General features: G+C 32.2%; 1 protein-coding gene across 2 annotated transcripts in view; it reads left to right on the top strand.

Moving 5' to 3' along the window:
• The first annotated feature begins 1499 nt into the window (after window positions 1–1499).
• The window catches only part of LOC149228007 (agamous-like MADS-box protein AGL11), a 598309-nt gene continuing 580707 nt past the window's right edge, over window positions 1500–19101 (top strand). For both annotated transcript variants that reach the window (XM_089375616.1, XM_089375617.1), the window contains exon 1: window positions 1500–1719. In XM_089375616.1, coding sequence (XP_089231742.1) covers window positions 1517–1719 — 203 coding nt within the window. In that variant the 5' untranslated portion in view covers window positions 1500–1516. The remainder of the gene's footprint in view (window positions 1720–19101) is intronic.

Raw genomic sequence — 19101 nt, 5'->3', positions numbered from 1 at the left:
AACAAGTGTGAACTAGACTAAAGATCCAATTTAACGAGTGTAAATTACAATAGTTGTCAAATTATACTATTTCAATGATATCAAAGTTTTGAAGAAGGAATTTCAATTTAACATGATAATATTAAAGCCACTAAGAGGTGTCTTATAATAAATAATATATTTTTTTAACTTTTAGAATATGATGTAGAATTTATAGTTTGAAAACCATTTATTCAATTAATTCGAAAAATATTGTTATCAATATAAATGATAAATTTGAGTATTTTAAATTGTTTAAATATTTAAAAATAATATCTTTTTTTTTTTTTCTTTTAAATTATTTTTGTTAGATTAAAATTCATCATCCTCAAAATTTACTATCTTAAAATGTTTTAGAAATTACAAAATTTGTATTTTTCAAAAAATTTAAAATAATATTAAATTTATTTATTTTTATATAAATTTTTTATTAATTTATACTTTTTAATAAAGATACATTAATACAATACACTTACCAAAAATCAAATTTCATATTTTCATTAATATTCTAAATATAAAATTAAATCAAATTCTAAACCTATAAATAAATCATCGTTTACTTAATAAACATACATTTATATTTGAAATCCAATTTTAATAATGCTATGAAATATTATAAGCCCTTAAAAGTATATTTTATACCCTTAAAAGTATATTTTAATTTTTCAAGATAGCCATTCTTATTCTAATGCACCTTATGGAGACATCACCTTTATTGATTCGAGAATCAAGCCAATCATCACTGATTGTGGAAGTCCTTTTAAACTTATCAAAAAACCTAAATAATTTTCACTTTCACTTTCACTGAAGGTCACAAGAAACTCAAGCCAATCTTGACCTATTGTGGCAAGGGTCTTTCCCTACTTCCAAACCCTAATTATTTTCTTAATAGACCACCACACAATTTGCCTCAAAGGTTGGGACTATGTCAAAAAAGGAATTATTACACTTGTTTTTTAAGATGGAAAGATACGATGCTACCAACTTTAAGCATAAAAAAATTATTAAACATAACCCATAAAGCACTATAAAAATTAGAAAATACTGGCTCCCCCTTTTTTAATGTGGGGTTTAACAGTAACAGGCCACGCCATAACGTGTCAATCATCGGCAAGCAGGGGCACTGAGGGAATGTCCTTCCGGGCAACAGAGGTACGATCATGGCCGTTCCTTGGAGCTGCAACGCGGTTGCCATGGACACCTGTAACTTCTTTCCTGCAAATTGAGTGCGTTTGGCCCGCTGTCCAACAGATCCTCTTTCGCCTTTTCGAGAATATTTACCTAGTGGAATGGTTTTTTCTTCAGGTTCTCTGCTAGAGCGAATTCTTGAATGGAATCAAGAAACTGATTCTTGAATTGGAGCAAGAAGCCATTAATCAGGGTTAGGGTTTCAGTGGATCTGCAATTTTGAAACCCGAAGCTAGTCCAAATAGTGGAACGGAGGAAACTGTTGGAAATTTTGGTTTAATTTTCTAATTTTGGTTGCTCGAGGGCCGAAATGGGCGCGGGAAAATTAGAGATCAAGAAAATCGAGAATAAGGTTCACAGGCAGGTGACCTTCTGCAAGCGTCGCGGCGGTTTGATCAAGAAAGCGCACGAGCTTTCGGTGCTGTGCGATGCGGATGTGGCGCTTATCATTTTCTCCAGCCGAGGAAAGCTCTGCGAGTTCGCCAGCAGTCACAGCAACAGCGATGGCAACAGGTATGCCCTAGTTTATTCGCCTTAAATTCCTCGATGCAAATGCCTTTAACCTAGTTTTAGTAGCATTAACGGAATGCTGCTTGTTTTATGTAAAGATTTATTCATGGCTGGCTGCTTTGAATTTTTGCTTGTTTTATGTAAAGATTTATTCATGGTCGGCTGCTTTGAATTTATAAGGTTTAGTCATGGAATTGAGTAAAACAATTAGTGAAATTGGATGTATTCCATGCATGTTCTTTACAGATACCTTAAGAGAGTAGTTGAAATTTCTTTTCATCGTTCACCATTCAAACTAACTGCAACAATTGCATTCTCCAAACATTTTAGTAATGCTTGTGCAATCCCACTCACAGGAAGAACGTAAGAGTAGTTGAAATTTAGTTTTGTAATTTGCATCTATTTTACTCATGTACTTGGTGACAACGTACTAATGGAAGAAAGCAAAGGATTTACCATCTAGAAGAAGCTAGTGGGTGTAATTCATAAAATTTGGGTACTTATATAACTTTAGAGGCTGACGGTTTAATGGAAAAAAGCTAGTGTGGTGTAATTCATAAAATTTGGGTACTTATATAACTTTAGAGGCTGACGGTTTTTAATGGAAAAAAAACATAACTATTATATTTTTTTATTCGATTTATACATCTCATGCCTAGGGATAATAAGTATTTTCTTCAACAACCCACTTTTGAACAAATTTAACACCTTGTTGTTGTTCGCAATGAGTATAAAGTTATCAGCATATTATGTTGTTGTTCGCAATGAGTATAAAGTTATCAGCATATTATGTTGAGTAATTTAAAAATTGAGTTCTTAAAAGTTGACGTTTTAATGGCACAAAACATTTGAAAGTCAACGAGTTATTTATTGACCTTAGAAAGTAGCTTAAATCTTTAATCTCATGTCACAATAATCATTTCTTTCGACAATCCACCCTTCAACGAAGTCAACATCTCATTATTATGATCATTTTAATAATGATTGTTTGAGACTATCTTTGCGATTAATCACATAAAATAATATTTCAAGGAATGTAATTTCACCACCTTTTTCACCACCCTTGTACGTTGAAGGTTTAATTTAATAAATATCTAAAAATTCCAAAATTTTATTTATAAAATTTAAAAATTAACTTAATTAGGTTTTGAATCTCATGTTTAGATGTAGTCCTTTAAAAAAAACTCATTTAATTTCACCACCTTTCTTGTTGCGTTGAAGGTTCAATCTAATAAATATCTAAAATTTTCGTAATTTTATTTATAAAATTTAAAAATTAACTTAATTATGTTTTGAATCTCATGTTTAGGTGTAGTCATTTAAAAAAAATCATTTAATTTCATTACACCACCATCCCTAAAAGAATTACATCAACACTCTTTTGTCCTTTAAAAAAACTCATTTAATTTCACCACCTTTCTTGTGCGTTGAAGGTTCAATGTAATAAATATCTAAAAATTTCGTAATTTTATTTATAAAATTTAAAAATTAACTTAATTATGTTTTGAATCTCATGTTTAGGTGTAGTCATTTGAAAAAAACTCATTTAATTTCATTACCCCACCATCCCTAAAAGAATTACATCAACACTCTTTTTCGTTTGAGTTAACAAAGCTATAGAAGCTTGGGTTGAGGCTATACGATGCTTTGTTCAATTTAAATGTGCATTAACTCCTTCTTTTTGACCTCATTCCTGCGATTATTACCTTATGTAACGCTCTCGTACAAATAACCATTCACAAAATACCCTTTAGATCCATCAAGTGAGGCTAGTTTGTGGTGTAATTAATAAAACTAAGTACTTATGGGTCCTTAGAGGTGGAATTTTTAATGGGACAAACATTTCAAAGTCTAATATCTTAATGCAAAAACCCACTCTTTAAGCAATTCAACATCTCATGATTTCTTTCAATGAGTGCAATGCTATCCACATATTAAATTATCTCAACAATGTCACCAGCCGTAAAAAGAAATATAAATTCAACATCTCATTATTTCTTTCAATGAGTGCAATGCTATCCACATATATATAATTACAACAATGTCACCATTTCTTTCAATGAGTGCAATGCTATCCACGTATTAAATAATTACAACAATGTCACCACCCGTAAAAGAAAATATAAATTCACACCAAAACAATTCACAACATTACCTTTCTTTTGAAAACCACTCGTTCATATAAGTGAACAAAGCTAGAGAAGCTTGGTTGAGGCCATCCAATGTTTTCTTCTATTTACATGTGCACTAACTCCTTGTCTTCAACCTGGAAACCTTGCAGTTACACTATGTAAAGCTCCTCTCGCAAGTAACTATATACAAAATAGCCTTTACGTCCATTAAATGAAGTTAGTTTGTAATGTAATTTATAAAAATGGATTACTTTTAGGTCTTTAGAGGTTGTAGTTTCAATGGGACAAGCATTTCAAAGTTGGTTTATTCATTAGAAGTAAAATTCAATTCGATGATATTTTAGATCTCATGTATATGTGTAGTATTCATTTCTTTCACCAACATACCCATCAACTAATTCAACATTACATTATTGTGTTCTAAGTGAATGTAATTTTATATAAATATTAAGCAATTGTAATATATTTTTATCGCTAAAAGAAAATAGAAATTTATTTCAAAATAATTCACAGCAATACTTTTTTTAGATATTATTTTTCAAAATCCTAGAGTAACTCATCAATATATGACCATATCCACGAGTATTCAACATTACATTATTGTGTTCTAAGTGAATGTAATTTTATATAAATATTAAGCAATTGTAATAATATCTTTATCGCTAAAAGAAAATAGAAATTTATTTCAACACAATTCACATCAATACTTTTTTTTAGATATTATTTTCAAAATCAAATGCTAGAGTAACTCATCAATATATGACCATATCCACGAGTATTAGTCTCAATTTACCATTTTCTCAAGCTCTTGAATAGTCCATTTAACACTCATTGTCCTGGTGATGCTCATAGGAGTAAAGCAGGATTTTAATGTTAGAAAAATGGATTTCATAGCATCAATCATCACCTCCAAGGCTTGTACTAGGCACGATTTTAATGTTAGAAAAATGGATCTCATAGCATCAATCATTACCTCCAAGGCTTGTACTAGGTAACAAGAACTTACCAATAGATTACTCTTTCCAGCACTCATTTGGTTGAAGCACGCTTGATAAGGGAAAATAATCAATATTGAGAGAAAATATTGTGGGAACAAGAAAGAATATTCCTCATTTCTATAGAGATGGTACTCCTCTCTTGATATATGGAAGATTCTCTATATGTATTTAGATGAATGTAATGGGTGAGCTCTAAAACAACAAAGACAAACAATTATTCCAATAAATCTTTTATTTAGTAGATTTACTTGTTAAGTACATCCTCTTATTCATTGAAAGGAAAGGGAAAAAATTCAATTGCAAAGGATTTTACTTATTGGGTGCTATCAATAGATTATTTTTCTTTCCTCCTAAAATAATATGAATCCAAAATCAACTATGACTTTGAAATATGAAAGGAAATTAAAATTTGATAGGTCATCAAAAAAATCTAAGGACCACTTCATTAATATCAAAAGATTTTGTAAATAACCATGTTGTCAAGAATTTATTAATACATCTCTACCACACAAATTCATAAAATCAAGATGACACTTGAATAGTTTTTAATGGGAAAAATCAATCTTAACATCCTAAATGTAATAAGTTTAACAATGTCTAAAACAAGAGGACTGAAACAACCTAAAGAAGAACTAAATCATGTTTATATAAACTAAAATAACAATGTATTTTATTTTAAGTAGGGATTTTGTCCTCTAGACCTATATTATTATGGGAAATTCCTAAAAGAATACAAAAAGTTCATCAATATAAATCCTCTTATTGCAAAGCTTACATGGAAAACTTAATGCAAAGAAATAGATATACAACAATATGAGGGAGAAAGCCGAGAGAAAAAATTCATAAATTTTGCAAACTTAGAGAAAAAGTAGAGAGTTTCAATATCTCTAGCAAAACATTTAAGTTGAATTAGGAATCATTTATCTACATGTAGATCCAAATATGCACCTTAACACTGCATATCTATAAATCCACTTAGTCTAATGTCATATCCACTCAACATAGTGGTTATCATATGTTGAAATACTAGTTGCAAATGATTTTATGAATACATGATCAAGAAAAAATTGAATAAAAAATAAATATGATAAGTTTTTCTACTCCACCAATGTTATAACTTTGTTTCTTTATGTTTAGTTCCTCTCTAATTTGTTCCTTTTGAAAACCTTCTATAGAATGGTTGCATCCCTTTTTGTATGTACTAATAATGAGGAAACCTGATGGAAAATTGGACGTTATAGTCTCCCGAAAGACTATAGATGCATAAATATTGGAGAAAGCTAAGAAATAAAATTCATGCGGTAATTTTTTAGAGAAAAAGTAGATTTTCAATATGTTTAGTGGAACATTTAAGTTGAACTAGGAATCATTTATATACATGTACATTCAACGTATGTTAATATTTAACGCTCCATATCTATGAATCTGCGTGGTCTAATGTCATATTCCACTCTACATAATATGTTGAAGGACTAGTTCCAATTGATTTTATGACTATATGATCAATGAAAATTGATTAAACAATAATATGATAAATTTTTCTACTCCACCAATGTTATAACTTTGCTTCTTTAGGTCTAGTTCCTCACTAATGTGTTCCTTTTGAACACCTTCTTGGAGAATGGTTCCATCCCTTTCTTGTATGTCCTAATAATAAGGAAACATGATGGAAAATTGGACGTTACAATCTACATAAAGACTATAGATGCATAAATCTTGGAGAAAGCCAAGAAAGTAAATTCATGAGATAAATTTTTAGAGAAGTAGAGTTTCAATATCTCTTAGTAGAACATTTAAGTTGATTTCGGCATCATTTATCTACATGTATATTCAACATATGCTAATATTTAACCCTTCATTTCTATGAATCTAGTTGGTCTAACATTATATTGCACTCAACATAGTGCTTACATATCTGGAAAGACTAGTTCCAATTGATTTTATGACTATATGATCAAGACAAATTGATTAAGAAAATAATATGATAAGGTTTTCTATTATTCCGATGTTTAAAATTTGCTTCTTTAGGTCTAGTTCCTGTATAATTTGTTCATTTTAAACAAATTAATAGAGAATGGTTGCATCCCGTTCTTGTATGTCCTAATAATGAGGAAAACTGATGAAAAATTGGATGTTATAGTCTACTAAAAGACTATAGATTCATAAATCTTGGAGAAATATTAGAGTTTCAATATCTTTAGTGGAACATTTAAGTTGAATTAGGCATCATTTATCTACATGTATATTCAACATATGATAATATTTAAACCTCCATATATATGATTCCACCTGGTCTAACATCATATTCCACTCAATGAAGTGCTTATCATATGTTGAAAGACCAGTTCCAATTGAAGTTACGACTATATGATCAAGAAAAATTGATTATGATAAGTTTTTCTACTCCACTAATGTCTTAACTTTGCTTATTTAGGTTTAATTCTCTCTAATTTGCTTCTTTTTAACACTTCCTAGAGAATGGTTGCATCCCATTCTTGTATTTCCTAATAATGAGGAAAACGAATGGAAAATTAGACCATATAGTCTACTGAAAAGAATACCCACATGGAAAACTACCTACATGTTGACTCTCACCACTTTACCACACAATAGATTGGTTTCATTATAATCCTAGCCACTAGATCCTTTAAAATCCCTTGGGAATACCATAAGGAAAATGAGAAAAACCACTTTAATAGGTTTTCAGGAATCTTGGTTATAACAAAAAGGATATAATGAATTTCTTCAAATATATCTTGATAGACCTGACAACAACCCTCATAGCACTAATAGCCTTAAGGGTTAGCTCAATTGTCTAAGTATTTATCATTAAAGCACCTTTGATATTGAGATGTCATGGGTTCAATTCTCTTGACACTCTCGAGATAAGATTCATGATTGATTTGACATGAAGTGACCCCTTCGAGTGGATCTGCCTAGTACAAATATTCCATGGACATAGTGGTCACCGATCTTCGGAGTTCGTGAACCACAAAAAGTAAAAAAGAAAAAGTAAAAAGGAAAAGGAAAAACCTTTAAAAAAATAACATCTAGGCTCACGGAAGATTGCCTACCTACCTTACCTCATAAGAACTATTGATAATATTTCCCAGGTTTGAAAGAAAAAGAGATCATAACATATTTCAGACCTATCACCACTATTAGACAAAAAATGAAATCTTTGAAGGACAATGTAAACCACTTCCAGAAAAAATGTGTTTATAAAATAGACTACTCTTATGGAAAGTGTTATATTGGTGAAACATAACACTTCATACAAATAATGAGATAAATGTCATCAAGATAAATGATAATTGGCTTCCTTGTTGACCATGAAATATAAATGATGGTCCTCTTTGAACCTTCTTCTAGCTCTTTTTCTCCTTCCTCCGGGCTTTGTTACCTCTATTTTTTTTGACCTATTTTATTTAACATTCTATTGACAGTGTTGGATACCACCAACATACAGGGGATCTCCATGATATAAGGTCCCAATTAGACCTCAAACCATTTGGTGTAGGAGCCCATCTGGAATACAGCTCGACCATCGTTTACTTAAATATATGCATTGGTTTTTAGCTCTCAACAAGAGAGAGAAGTGAAAATGTCATTTTAAATGAGCAAGCTGGTGTGCCTTGCAAATGTGTGATTGCAAATGTATCAAGGTTCTCTTACGGCAGAGGGGGTAATAAAGTGAGCCTCTAAGAGAGAAGTAATAGTACTACCCTAATGGAGACACATAAAAATAGAAAGGCTCGTCTAACATCAAGTGAAATAGTTCACAAGGATGTGACGATCATTATAAACATAACAACACATTTCCAATAAGTAAGCACTGAAGTCACCGAAATAGTTCAATTACTCCAATATGGATGAAAGCAAACATGAACCATAAACATTCAAATAATAGTCTTAGAAACATTCACAATCCATGTGTGAAAATGTGTTGACCTGGAAGGCTTCAATATTAAGCAAAATTCCCAAGATACATAAATATAATGAACACCATAAGCACCAATAGTGGAGTGTTAGAGCCACTACTTGCTCCCCAAAAGTACTAACTCTGTATTTTTAATGCCTTGGGGGAGAAGCCAAGGTTAAAAGTCCCTTACATGAGAAATGAGGATCTTTTTATAAATTGAGGAATGACCTTTCACATCCTCATGACTCTTGAATTTTCAACTTCTAGTGACCTTTGGACTTCTACAACCTTTGGAATTCCAAATGACATGTGATTTTTGGTATTACATGTCTTTTGGACTTCTGTGACTCTTTATTTCATACATGAATCTTGGACTTCTAGTTATTTGTGTTTGCAATGATTACACAATACATTATGACTTCCACTTCATCATGTTATGAGAACATGACATGTCACTATCTTTGATGATTGAGACTAATAGTGACTGATGACATGGACTTCTCTAGTGGTGACATGGCTGCAACTTGTATCTTTGTTCTTCATGCAACTTCAATTCGTTGATGTCCTCACCCTCATGGTCTTTGATCTAATGGAGTCTTCAGGGTGATTTCATCATCAAGATTCAAGCACGTTCTTCATTATTTCATGCTTCCTTTGTTTTTCATTCAAGGTGGAGCTACATACCATCTTGCAAAACACCTTTCTGGAAAAACTTAAACCATTAATTGAAAAACAAGTTCTTTTGTCAAAGACTCCACTCACTTCATAAATGAGATTAAACATTTGACTCTTGACGAAAATGATATCTTGGTAAGTTTTGATGTGAAGTCTCTTTACACCAACATTCCCATTGATGGAGCCATGAAAGTTATCCACAAAATCATTGATCCTGACACTGCCAAGTTAATAGAAATTTGTCTTAGATCCACATTTTTCAGTTTCATGGGTGAAATCTATGAGCAAACATGCAGTGTAGCAATGGGCTCTCCTCCATTTCCCATTATTTCTATTTTATTTATGGAATGCTTTGAAACCAAATCCCTTGAATCCTCCCCCCTCAAACCTAAACTTTGGAAAAGATTTATTGATGACACCTTTATTATATGGCCACATGGAAGAGAGAAATTAGATATTTTCCTGCAACACCTCAACAATCAATCTGACTTTATGAAATTTACGATGGAGTTGAGGTAGATAGTAGCCTTCCCTTTCTTGACATCCTAATTACTAGGAATCATGATGGTTCCATTTCTCACCAAGTCTATCATAGAAAAACCCACACCGAACAATACCTCCATGCTAGCTCCCACCATCATCCTGCTTAGAAAGTTGGTGTTATAAATACCCTAGCAACCATAGTTGTGAGAATTTCAGAAAAAGAACATTTTGAAAATGAAAAGACCCATCTCATGTAGGTATTTGAAAAGAATGGGTACAAAAAACACCAAGGAATCAAAACATTCAAAAATACTTAAAAAGGACCTAAACATAAATAACAATTGGACAATGTTGTTGGTAAAGTACACCTCCCTTACATCATGGGAACCACTGACAAAGTTGCCAACATTTTAAAAAAGAACAATATCAAAGATACTTTCAAGCCTATAAACACAATTCAAAACTACCTCAAATCATTTAAAGATCCCATTGATCCTAAATGCCAAAAAATAGTTTATTTAATTCCTTGTTCTTGCGGGAAACCCTATATTGGAGAAATCGGATATATTATTAGGAAAAGGATTCAAGAACATTTCACTGACATAATACATAACCAATCCAAAACTTCAACTTTAGCTGAACATTCCAATAATACCAAACATCAAATTTGTATTGAAAACACGTGTCTTGGCCATAATTGATCACTATCACCATAGGAAATTTAGGGAAGCTATAGAAATAGGAAAACATCCCGATGACCTTAATTGTGATGATGGATGGAAAATAAGTGAGAATTTGATTCCTACCTTGACCACCAAATATATTTCTATTTAACACCTTTATTATATTAATTTACTTTCCTATATTTAACGTATTACATTACACTAACATAATCATTATTAATTAATACACTATAACAATTCTCTACATTAACATTTCTTATTAATACTTTATTAATACATTATATTAAACATATATTAAATTTATTAATACATTATATTAATACTTTATTTTTTAATATTAACTTTTATTATAAATTTACTTAATACATTATATATCATTATAAATCCCTAATTCTAATATTACGTATATATAACACTTTATATTTCACTCTATATCACATTACATTTTATTGAATGTTAAAATTACTCAAACTATTTTACTATCTCACTTCGCCTATACTTTTAATATTTTACTCCTGTCAACTCCCTACCATTCTTCCTCCTCCTACTATATATATATATATATATAATCATACTTTCACATCTTTAATTAATCTTGATGATGAACCACATAAGACGGTTCGAAACGTTGATACATTAACCAATATTAATGCCATGGATCCAGAAACTAATTCACACAAGTTACTAGATGGTTGATGAATGCATGGGATAACAAGTGTTATTGTAGTTAGCTAGAGAAAGCATAGAGACTTCTTGGTGATTCTCATATGAAGTTTAGAATTTTATGATCAGATTTGCATTCATGACTTGTAGTTGACATGTTTACTGTCTATTTGACGAAATTCCTATCTTGCATTGGGCATGTGTAAGTCAATATATTGTTCAATATTTGATTGTTTAGCATTGATATCATCATTTCATGATTTTGAAAAGTTACGGGAAATTTTGGGCAGTGGTCTAGAGGCAAGCTTGCAAAAGTGGCATAGATCTCACGACCATATGCACAAAATAGGGAATTTTGGGTCCTAACCACATGAAAGGAGTGTTAAGGGTGTGGTTGGGGAGTAAACCTAGTGAAAAGAGTTCCAGCTCAGGGATTGATCACCTGGAGTGGTTGGTAGGCTTCTGAGTGATCTGCAGTATCTCAGGGATGTTAGTTTACTTCCGGTTTGCAAGTTTCACTTCGATAACTGAAACTTGGAGGTTAGGTCATATCATAGTGACACTTAGCTCATGTTTACCATGGAAAGCTTGTCAAAGTGGGTAAATGTGGGAGGGGTAGTTACATCCAGTCTTTCAAATTCATGGGAAGACTGACCATCACATCAAAGGGAAATATTGACCTAAGGTATATTTTTCCTCTTAAGACAAGTTTTACCCCTCCCTAAGGCATCACAATTTGCTGGTTGCCCCCTTTCTTCAACTCTAGAATTTTTATGAATAAAAATAAACATTACATCATATAATATGAGTTTTAAATCTTAACATCAATTTTGGCTCCCCAACATTATATGTTCTTAATGACATTACAAAATTTTGGGTAATGATAAGGTGTCACAATCCCCTCCCCTTTTAAGGAACATCGTCCTTGATGTTCTAGTATTTGTAGAACCATTCTATACAGATGTGGGGATATGCCACTTTAATATCAACAACATTTTACATGTACTTAGTTCCCACTTTGAGAAATGTCATTCATTTTTCATGGTATAGTTACCTCTATATGATGCATCCTTCCTGGTTGCTCTCGATTATCCACCTAGGTTCCTCCACTTAGACTGATTTGGCATGCCTCTTTCTTTCACAACCCATTAAAGTCCAGTTAGACCGGTCTAGTCCCATTGCCTATAAACAACTTCTTTCTAAACACCATCATCAAATGCTACTCCTGTTTGTTATGTTCTTAAACCTCGAAATTTCAATACCCACCAAATGTGCACAACCAACCTTATGGACCAACTCTTTAAGGTTTCATATAGCGTGCCTAGACACACTTACTCCAGGACATAGCTAAGGCTTTATCTTGAGGTGCTTGAACCTTATGCCACTGATCCAAAAGATCGAGGGTAATAGCTTGGGATTCTACTCAGAATTATCCTACGATTAATGGTCTTGATGGTGCCAACAAATCAATGGCCATGACTTCTATGCAGGGATCAAAACTACAGTGGATTGCGAGGTTCATAAGGTAATTGAGTCTAGGGGGGTTTGATATTATGGGACTCCAACACAAATCTTGATCAACCTAGATATTTGATTGAATCCAGTAATATAGGGGACTTTGCAAATGGGACTTCCTCCAACGAGCAAGATTCCTAGATCGGTGTTGAGGGTTCCCTCTTACCTTTGGAACCTTACACAATAAGTGAACATTAGACTGACCCAATAATTTGATTCCATGTTCGTGACTCTCAATTGCAAATTCCAAAATTCACACCCACCTACGAGATGCAAATATGCCCACTTAGTCATTGGAACATAAACAATAGTTTCTCATACGCTCATCTCAATTGAAGGCATCCAACCTAGTTATGTCGATACCACCAAATGTACATCCAAGATTTAAAAACTTGTGGTACATATTGATTGAGGCATACATTGTTCAATACTTAAATGCCTCCCTATTGGGATGTCTTTACTAAATACTGGATTGGGTATGAAACCAATACCACACCCACAAGTCAATCATATTTAACATCGAGACACTTGCTCATTTGCGCAAAGCATCAATCCATACTCAAACAGAGGAATTTCACACACATAAGCTAGTTAGAAAACCTCAAATTAGTTTATATATTATAAAAATATATTTCCATAGAATTTAATGAGCCTCATTTAGAAATTTTCTCCCTTTCTCAGATTGTCTCTCTCTGAGTTTTGGCCTCAGGCTATATTTTTTCTCTTATCTCCCCTGAGATTTTTTTCTAGCCCTAATAGTAAATATATGCATATATTATTATTGGGATAGAAAATATCCGAATAGAATAAAGCTAGGTTGGACATCTATCCTAAACAACTAACACCTAAAATCGACACATTTTAAATTTACAAGGCCACTTGGCCATAACACTAGCTCACCAAACAAACTAACAACCCAACAATCCCATCTTTTTCTAGAATCAGGATATGTCAAAACCCATTATTCCTAATTGTATAGAAACTGAAATTAAAGGAAATAAATTCCCCTTTTGAAATTTCATGACCCCCCTTGGGCCTAAATCATAATGAGTTCCCTAGGGTTGATTTTTCTTCATCAATGGATCTCCTAGCATTCAAACACATTCCTGCATAATGGTTTGTTGCTTCACAAGGCTTCCACAGGGAACAAGTTCAACTCATTATTTTCTTGGACACACCAAATGAATTCATGATCCCAATGAGTATGTACATGAATATTTGAAAATCAATTCATTCAAGTCTCCCCTTCCTTGTAGTCACATACCTTCCAAGTTTAGGCATCCCCTTCTCTACCTCCCTAGTCCCTCAGGTGATCCATTCCTTGGTAAGGCTTCCTCGCATAGGAAGAGTCTCAAGACTTATGGAGTCTTATAGAAAATGCATCCCTTTGGCTTTCTCTAAATAACACAACACATTTTTCATAACATAAATCATGATTATCATGGTTTTAATGTCACCACAATGGCCTTGTTGCTAGGTTTTTTAGCTTCACAACCATAATTTGTCTTTCATGGATAGATCATCATCTCACATGTATCACAAGCATGCGATTTCCATAATATTTGTTGGAATCACGATTTCCATTACACCAAAACCCACATGTGTTAGTAAACAAACGCATCTCTAGAGTTAATGGATCCTCGAGAGGCAGTTAATCACATGTCATGAAACACACAAGGAGCATTGGATTATCCAATGCCCAATGATCTCCCCCAATGTGAGCCGAGTGTGTTTCGAACTTGATACATTTGGATATGATACCACTTGTTGGAATCACGATTTCTATTACACCAAAACTCGTAGGTGTTAGTAAATAGGTGCATCGCCAGAGTTAATGGATCCTCGAGAGGCAGTTAAGCACATGTCATGAAACACAAGGAGAGTGCTTGATTATCTAATTCCCAACAATATTAATCATAATAATTGAAATCAAATGTTCTTCCTTTTTCTTTTCTTTTCCAAACTTGCTTCATATAGGAATCATATTTCATAAATATGGGTCTCTTGTCATAATGTTTGATTCTTGCATATAATAGTACTCAACTTTCATTATCATAACCAAGACCATTTCAATTTCAATCTACACTTTCAATCAGCCAAAAATTGGCAAGTGTTCATACATAAAATATTTTCATTACGAGATTTATAACATCCCCAGAAGTGATCTTAGAATTATTATACACATAATGATTCAATCACTTTCAATTGATTTGAAAATAAATTCAAATGAATTTATCATTGCATTATTTATCTGCACCATAATTCATTTAAGCATTTATTCCAATAGGCAAAGTGTCAAAACTAAAAGATACATGTTTTTAAATTCATGAGTAATTAACTTCGATTTTGCACTGTAGGATGAGGGATTCATGCCACACATTCCACTACTCAACAATTCCTCAAAACTATTAGAAGATGTTTCTTTTAATGACATTCAATCATGCAAATGATTCTCATACAAGCATGTATGCACTCAATTCACAAAATATGAGCATCATGACTAAATCATGCCATAGTAGCTTATGGATGCATAACAAAGATTCTAACAATCTTTACGCAGTAAAGGCTTCTTACATTTTTCATAACCCACTAGGTATTAATGACAAACTTGCTTTCATATATCAACATTTCCATACAATTTTTGCATTAACTAGAAAAAAAATCCTTCAATTACATGTTCCTTACTAACAAACTCAACATTGTATAATAGAAACACTTATCTCAATCTTAGAAACTATTGGGCTAGTACTCATGAACCCATTAACACAGTTGCAACCCCTACAATTGCTTCATACAATCCACATTTTCATGCATTTTCTCAATGCATTACCATACATATTTAATCTCATGAGTGTATTATTCATCCGTTTAATATTTGTTCAACATAGAATCTCTATGCATGCTCACATTATTAACATTTTACTAAATCTTTTTGTGTTGACAATTTTCTACCTTAATGATACCCTTACTTGGGCATCCATGCAATACATGCATTAATTTGAAAAACAAATGATAGAAAATTCCTTTACCTTTCTATCTATGCTTGCTACTTAGCCTACTTACTTGGCTACCATCACATGCATTTTCAACTAAGATCTTTTCAAGGAGTTCAACTAGCTTCTTAGCAAAATTAATGTTGCAAAAATCAAGCCCTTGAAATGATCTCAATCTCACATATTAGTCACAACTCTATCATTTCATCTTCTTAAACACAAGTTTCAACAAATATTCATAAAGGGAATTCGCACTATGTATCCAATTTACACATTCAAATAATGTATTCAATCATGCACCTAATCATGTGCATTTACATCTTATCATGCATGTGCCATACTTGCACATTTTCAATGCTATTAATATACATTGATTTTTAAATTTACTTTTCATACTGTCTTGTTTTGAATCATTCACATGAAAAATATCATAAGAGTAAGAATAAGCACACTACTTTATTTCATGTGGTAGTTAATATCTAAAGATCACCCTTCCACACTTTCCATATAAACATTTCATGTAACATGAAATTCATTAGGTAACCTTATTATTACCCTAAACGTAGGAAGTACCAGTTTCTATTTTCTTACAATGCACAAGTTCATATTATTTTCATAAATAAAATATATCACTGAAGCATATTTTTTAGTTAAGGGAAACTCCATTCTTAAGCCATTTTCATAGCTATGGATTCACTTCCCATATATTTCATATTGACCTAGTCAAACCCTCCTTGAATGATCTTTTATCCACATCTACCCTCTAATGCACTCCAAATTTCTTCATTGTAATAGTTATGGGGTCCCTCCACCTTGTAGTCATATGCATATCAACTGTCTCAACTCACATTATATTAGTACAATTGTCTTATAACATGACCATTCTTTCATGTAATCTTACAATCATATACTAATATCATGCAATTAACCAGGCATTCAAACAATTATTTAAGTGTGCACAAAATTCAAGAGTTATAATTAATAATTCTTAAAACACTTATCTAGAGAAAATCACTAAGTTGCAGCAAACCTCTTATTTTCTCTTAGCCTTAGGCTCTATTGCTCCTTTTTTTTCAACAACAGGTCATTCTTAGGTTGGATCATGACTCCACAAAGATATTGGCTTACCAAGTGACAAGTATGATACATAACCAATATTGAACACAAATAAGGTCAAGGTACCAACCTCGATAACATCCAACCAATAGTCTCACATCCCTCATTAGCCCACTTGAGCCAGGGTAGTGCCCCTCTTCTCTAATGCCAATCCCTCAGGTTGTTCCACTATCATTTTATGGTTTCCAACTTGGGTTGTATAAGGATATCTTGGAGCTTTGTAGCTTATAATCCTTAGGGGAATTTTGAGGTCTAAAATATTTCTCCTAAGGAAAATAATAAAATAATAGTTAAAATAATAAAATAAGAGATGAATTTTCAAATAAAAAGAAATGAAACTACTTTTTTTATTGTATTTTTAGCTTATCTCCTTAGGTTTACATAAATGTAAAGTGTAGACGCCTGTCCGATGTAGAATTGAATTCCACATCCAATGAAAACCCACTTTGCATGCTAATGAGTAGACTCACACAAAAAAATTTGAAAATACATGATAAAAAAGTTTATGTGGCTGTACTTAGAAATATGCACAGTGGGTACTCGTTGGACGTGGAATTTAATTTCACATATAATGGGTGTCTACACTTGACATTTTAGTAAGCCTATAAGGAGATAAGTTGAAAATGCAATTAAAAAAAGTTTTCTTTATTTCCCTCCAAAATATTTACCCTTGGAGATGAAATCATCATCTTAAATCCTATTAGTTATTTTAAAGTTAATTTTATTAGTACATTTTTTGTTTTGAGGCCCATTTTTTACCTCAAAATTTCCCTAATGAGCTTGATCTGCATTTTTAGATCCAATTACTCTCTAAACCCCACACACAAACACTTGTCCCTACATTCCTCCCTCTAGGGCTTTATCATTCCACAAGGAAACCCAAGGAGAAGTGCACTCACAACACTATCACAACATTCATATCAACATGCATAGGTTCCACTTGTACCATTCTCTCATCAACACCTTATTTTCCATATCCTTGATTCTACAAGACTACATGCAACACCTTCATTGGATTCCCAATCATGTTGTTACCCTGCTCTCGGTTACATGTTTGCCATTAACCACTATCAGTGATTGAATCATGTTATGGAGGTAGACTACTCCAAGTCTTTATGCATACACATCCATTACTATATGCACCTAGCATATCTTCATGCATCTACCATATCATTATTTAGTATCTATTTAATGGACATGCATCTTTGAACTATTTCATCACTTACATTTTTATTATTGTTATGCTATTATTAATTAGCACATGAGAACTTCTCAAAAAATTAATTAAAGGTATTAAAACTAGCAAAATATTTGTTAAGAGATTCCCCCTCATAGTCATGGTTGCATCACTCAACCATAAACTTTTGAAAATCTATTTGACTATTGTAGGGAATCTAGTTAGCATCTTGCACATGTATCGTACTGCATCAAACTCAATTCAATATGCAAGTAACATTAGTTTATTCACATATACAGAGAAATAATTTTGCATAAGTACACATTCATGCATAGTTGTTAATTTAAAACTTAAATTATTTCCCATACTTGAACCCATCAAAGTTCAATGCTAAACCTTAGCTTAGATACCACTCTGTCATGTATCTAGTTCCCTCAATGACTCACAGAGGCTATAGGGTACCCAAAATTTTCTTTTCCTTTTTACTAGCTTGAAAATAAGCTTTGTTACCACTTTTTTATATATCCTTACTAAATCTATCCTAAACTCACTTGCAAAAACTTGATTTTAATCTCTGATACATTTTGTCAAACACTTTACATTTAAACATTTCTTCAAATTCTTTATATACAACCAATTAAGCATAATTTTTCTTCCAGATATTTTGTTAAAAATTTTGTATAAAACAAAATAATAAACATTTCTCTGATTCCACTTGTAACATACTAACTAAAATATACCACTCAATCGTGCAACTTTTGATTTTGCTTTGAGATATTCTACCAAATAGTTTGTATGAAAATTGTAATAAAACACTTTTAACACCTTTTTTCAAATGATTTACATGCAAATAGAAATAGATCAACCACAAAAATTCTACCACACAACAATATTACCCCTATCACAAAACAACATTTTCATTAGGGCATTTAATCAAATAGTTTGTATTCAATGAATCATTGAACCATTTAGGCATTTCACCAAAAACATTTCATGCAAACTAATATAAAAAATATCTTAGGCAATAT

This window comes from Pinus tabuliformis, chromosome J (genome assembly GCF_031772625.1).
Source record: "Pinus tabuliformis cultivar Carrire ecotype Pingquan chromosome J, CPIR1, whole genome shotgun sequence".
In the NCBI taxonomy this organism is placed as follows: Eukaryota; Viridiplantae; Streptophyta; class Pinopsida; order Pinales; family Pinaceae; genus Pinus; species Pinus tabuliformis.
Note: the sequence above shows the minus strand (reverse complement) of the source record. Positions and strands in the feature narration are given on the sequence as shown.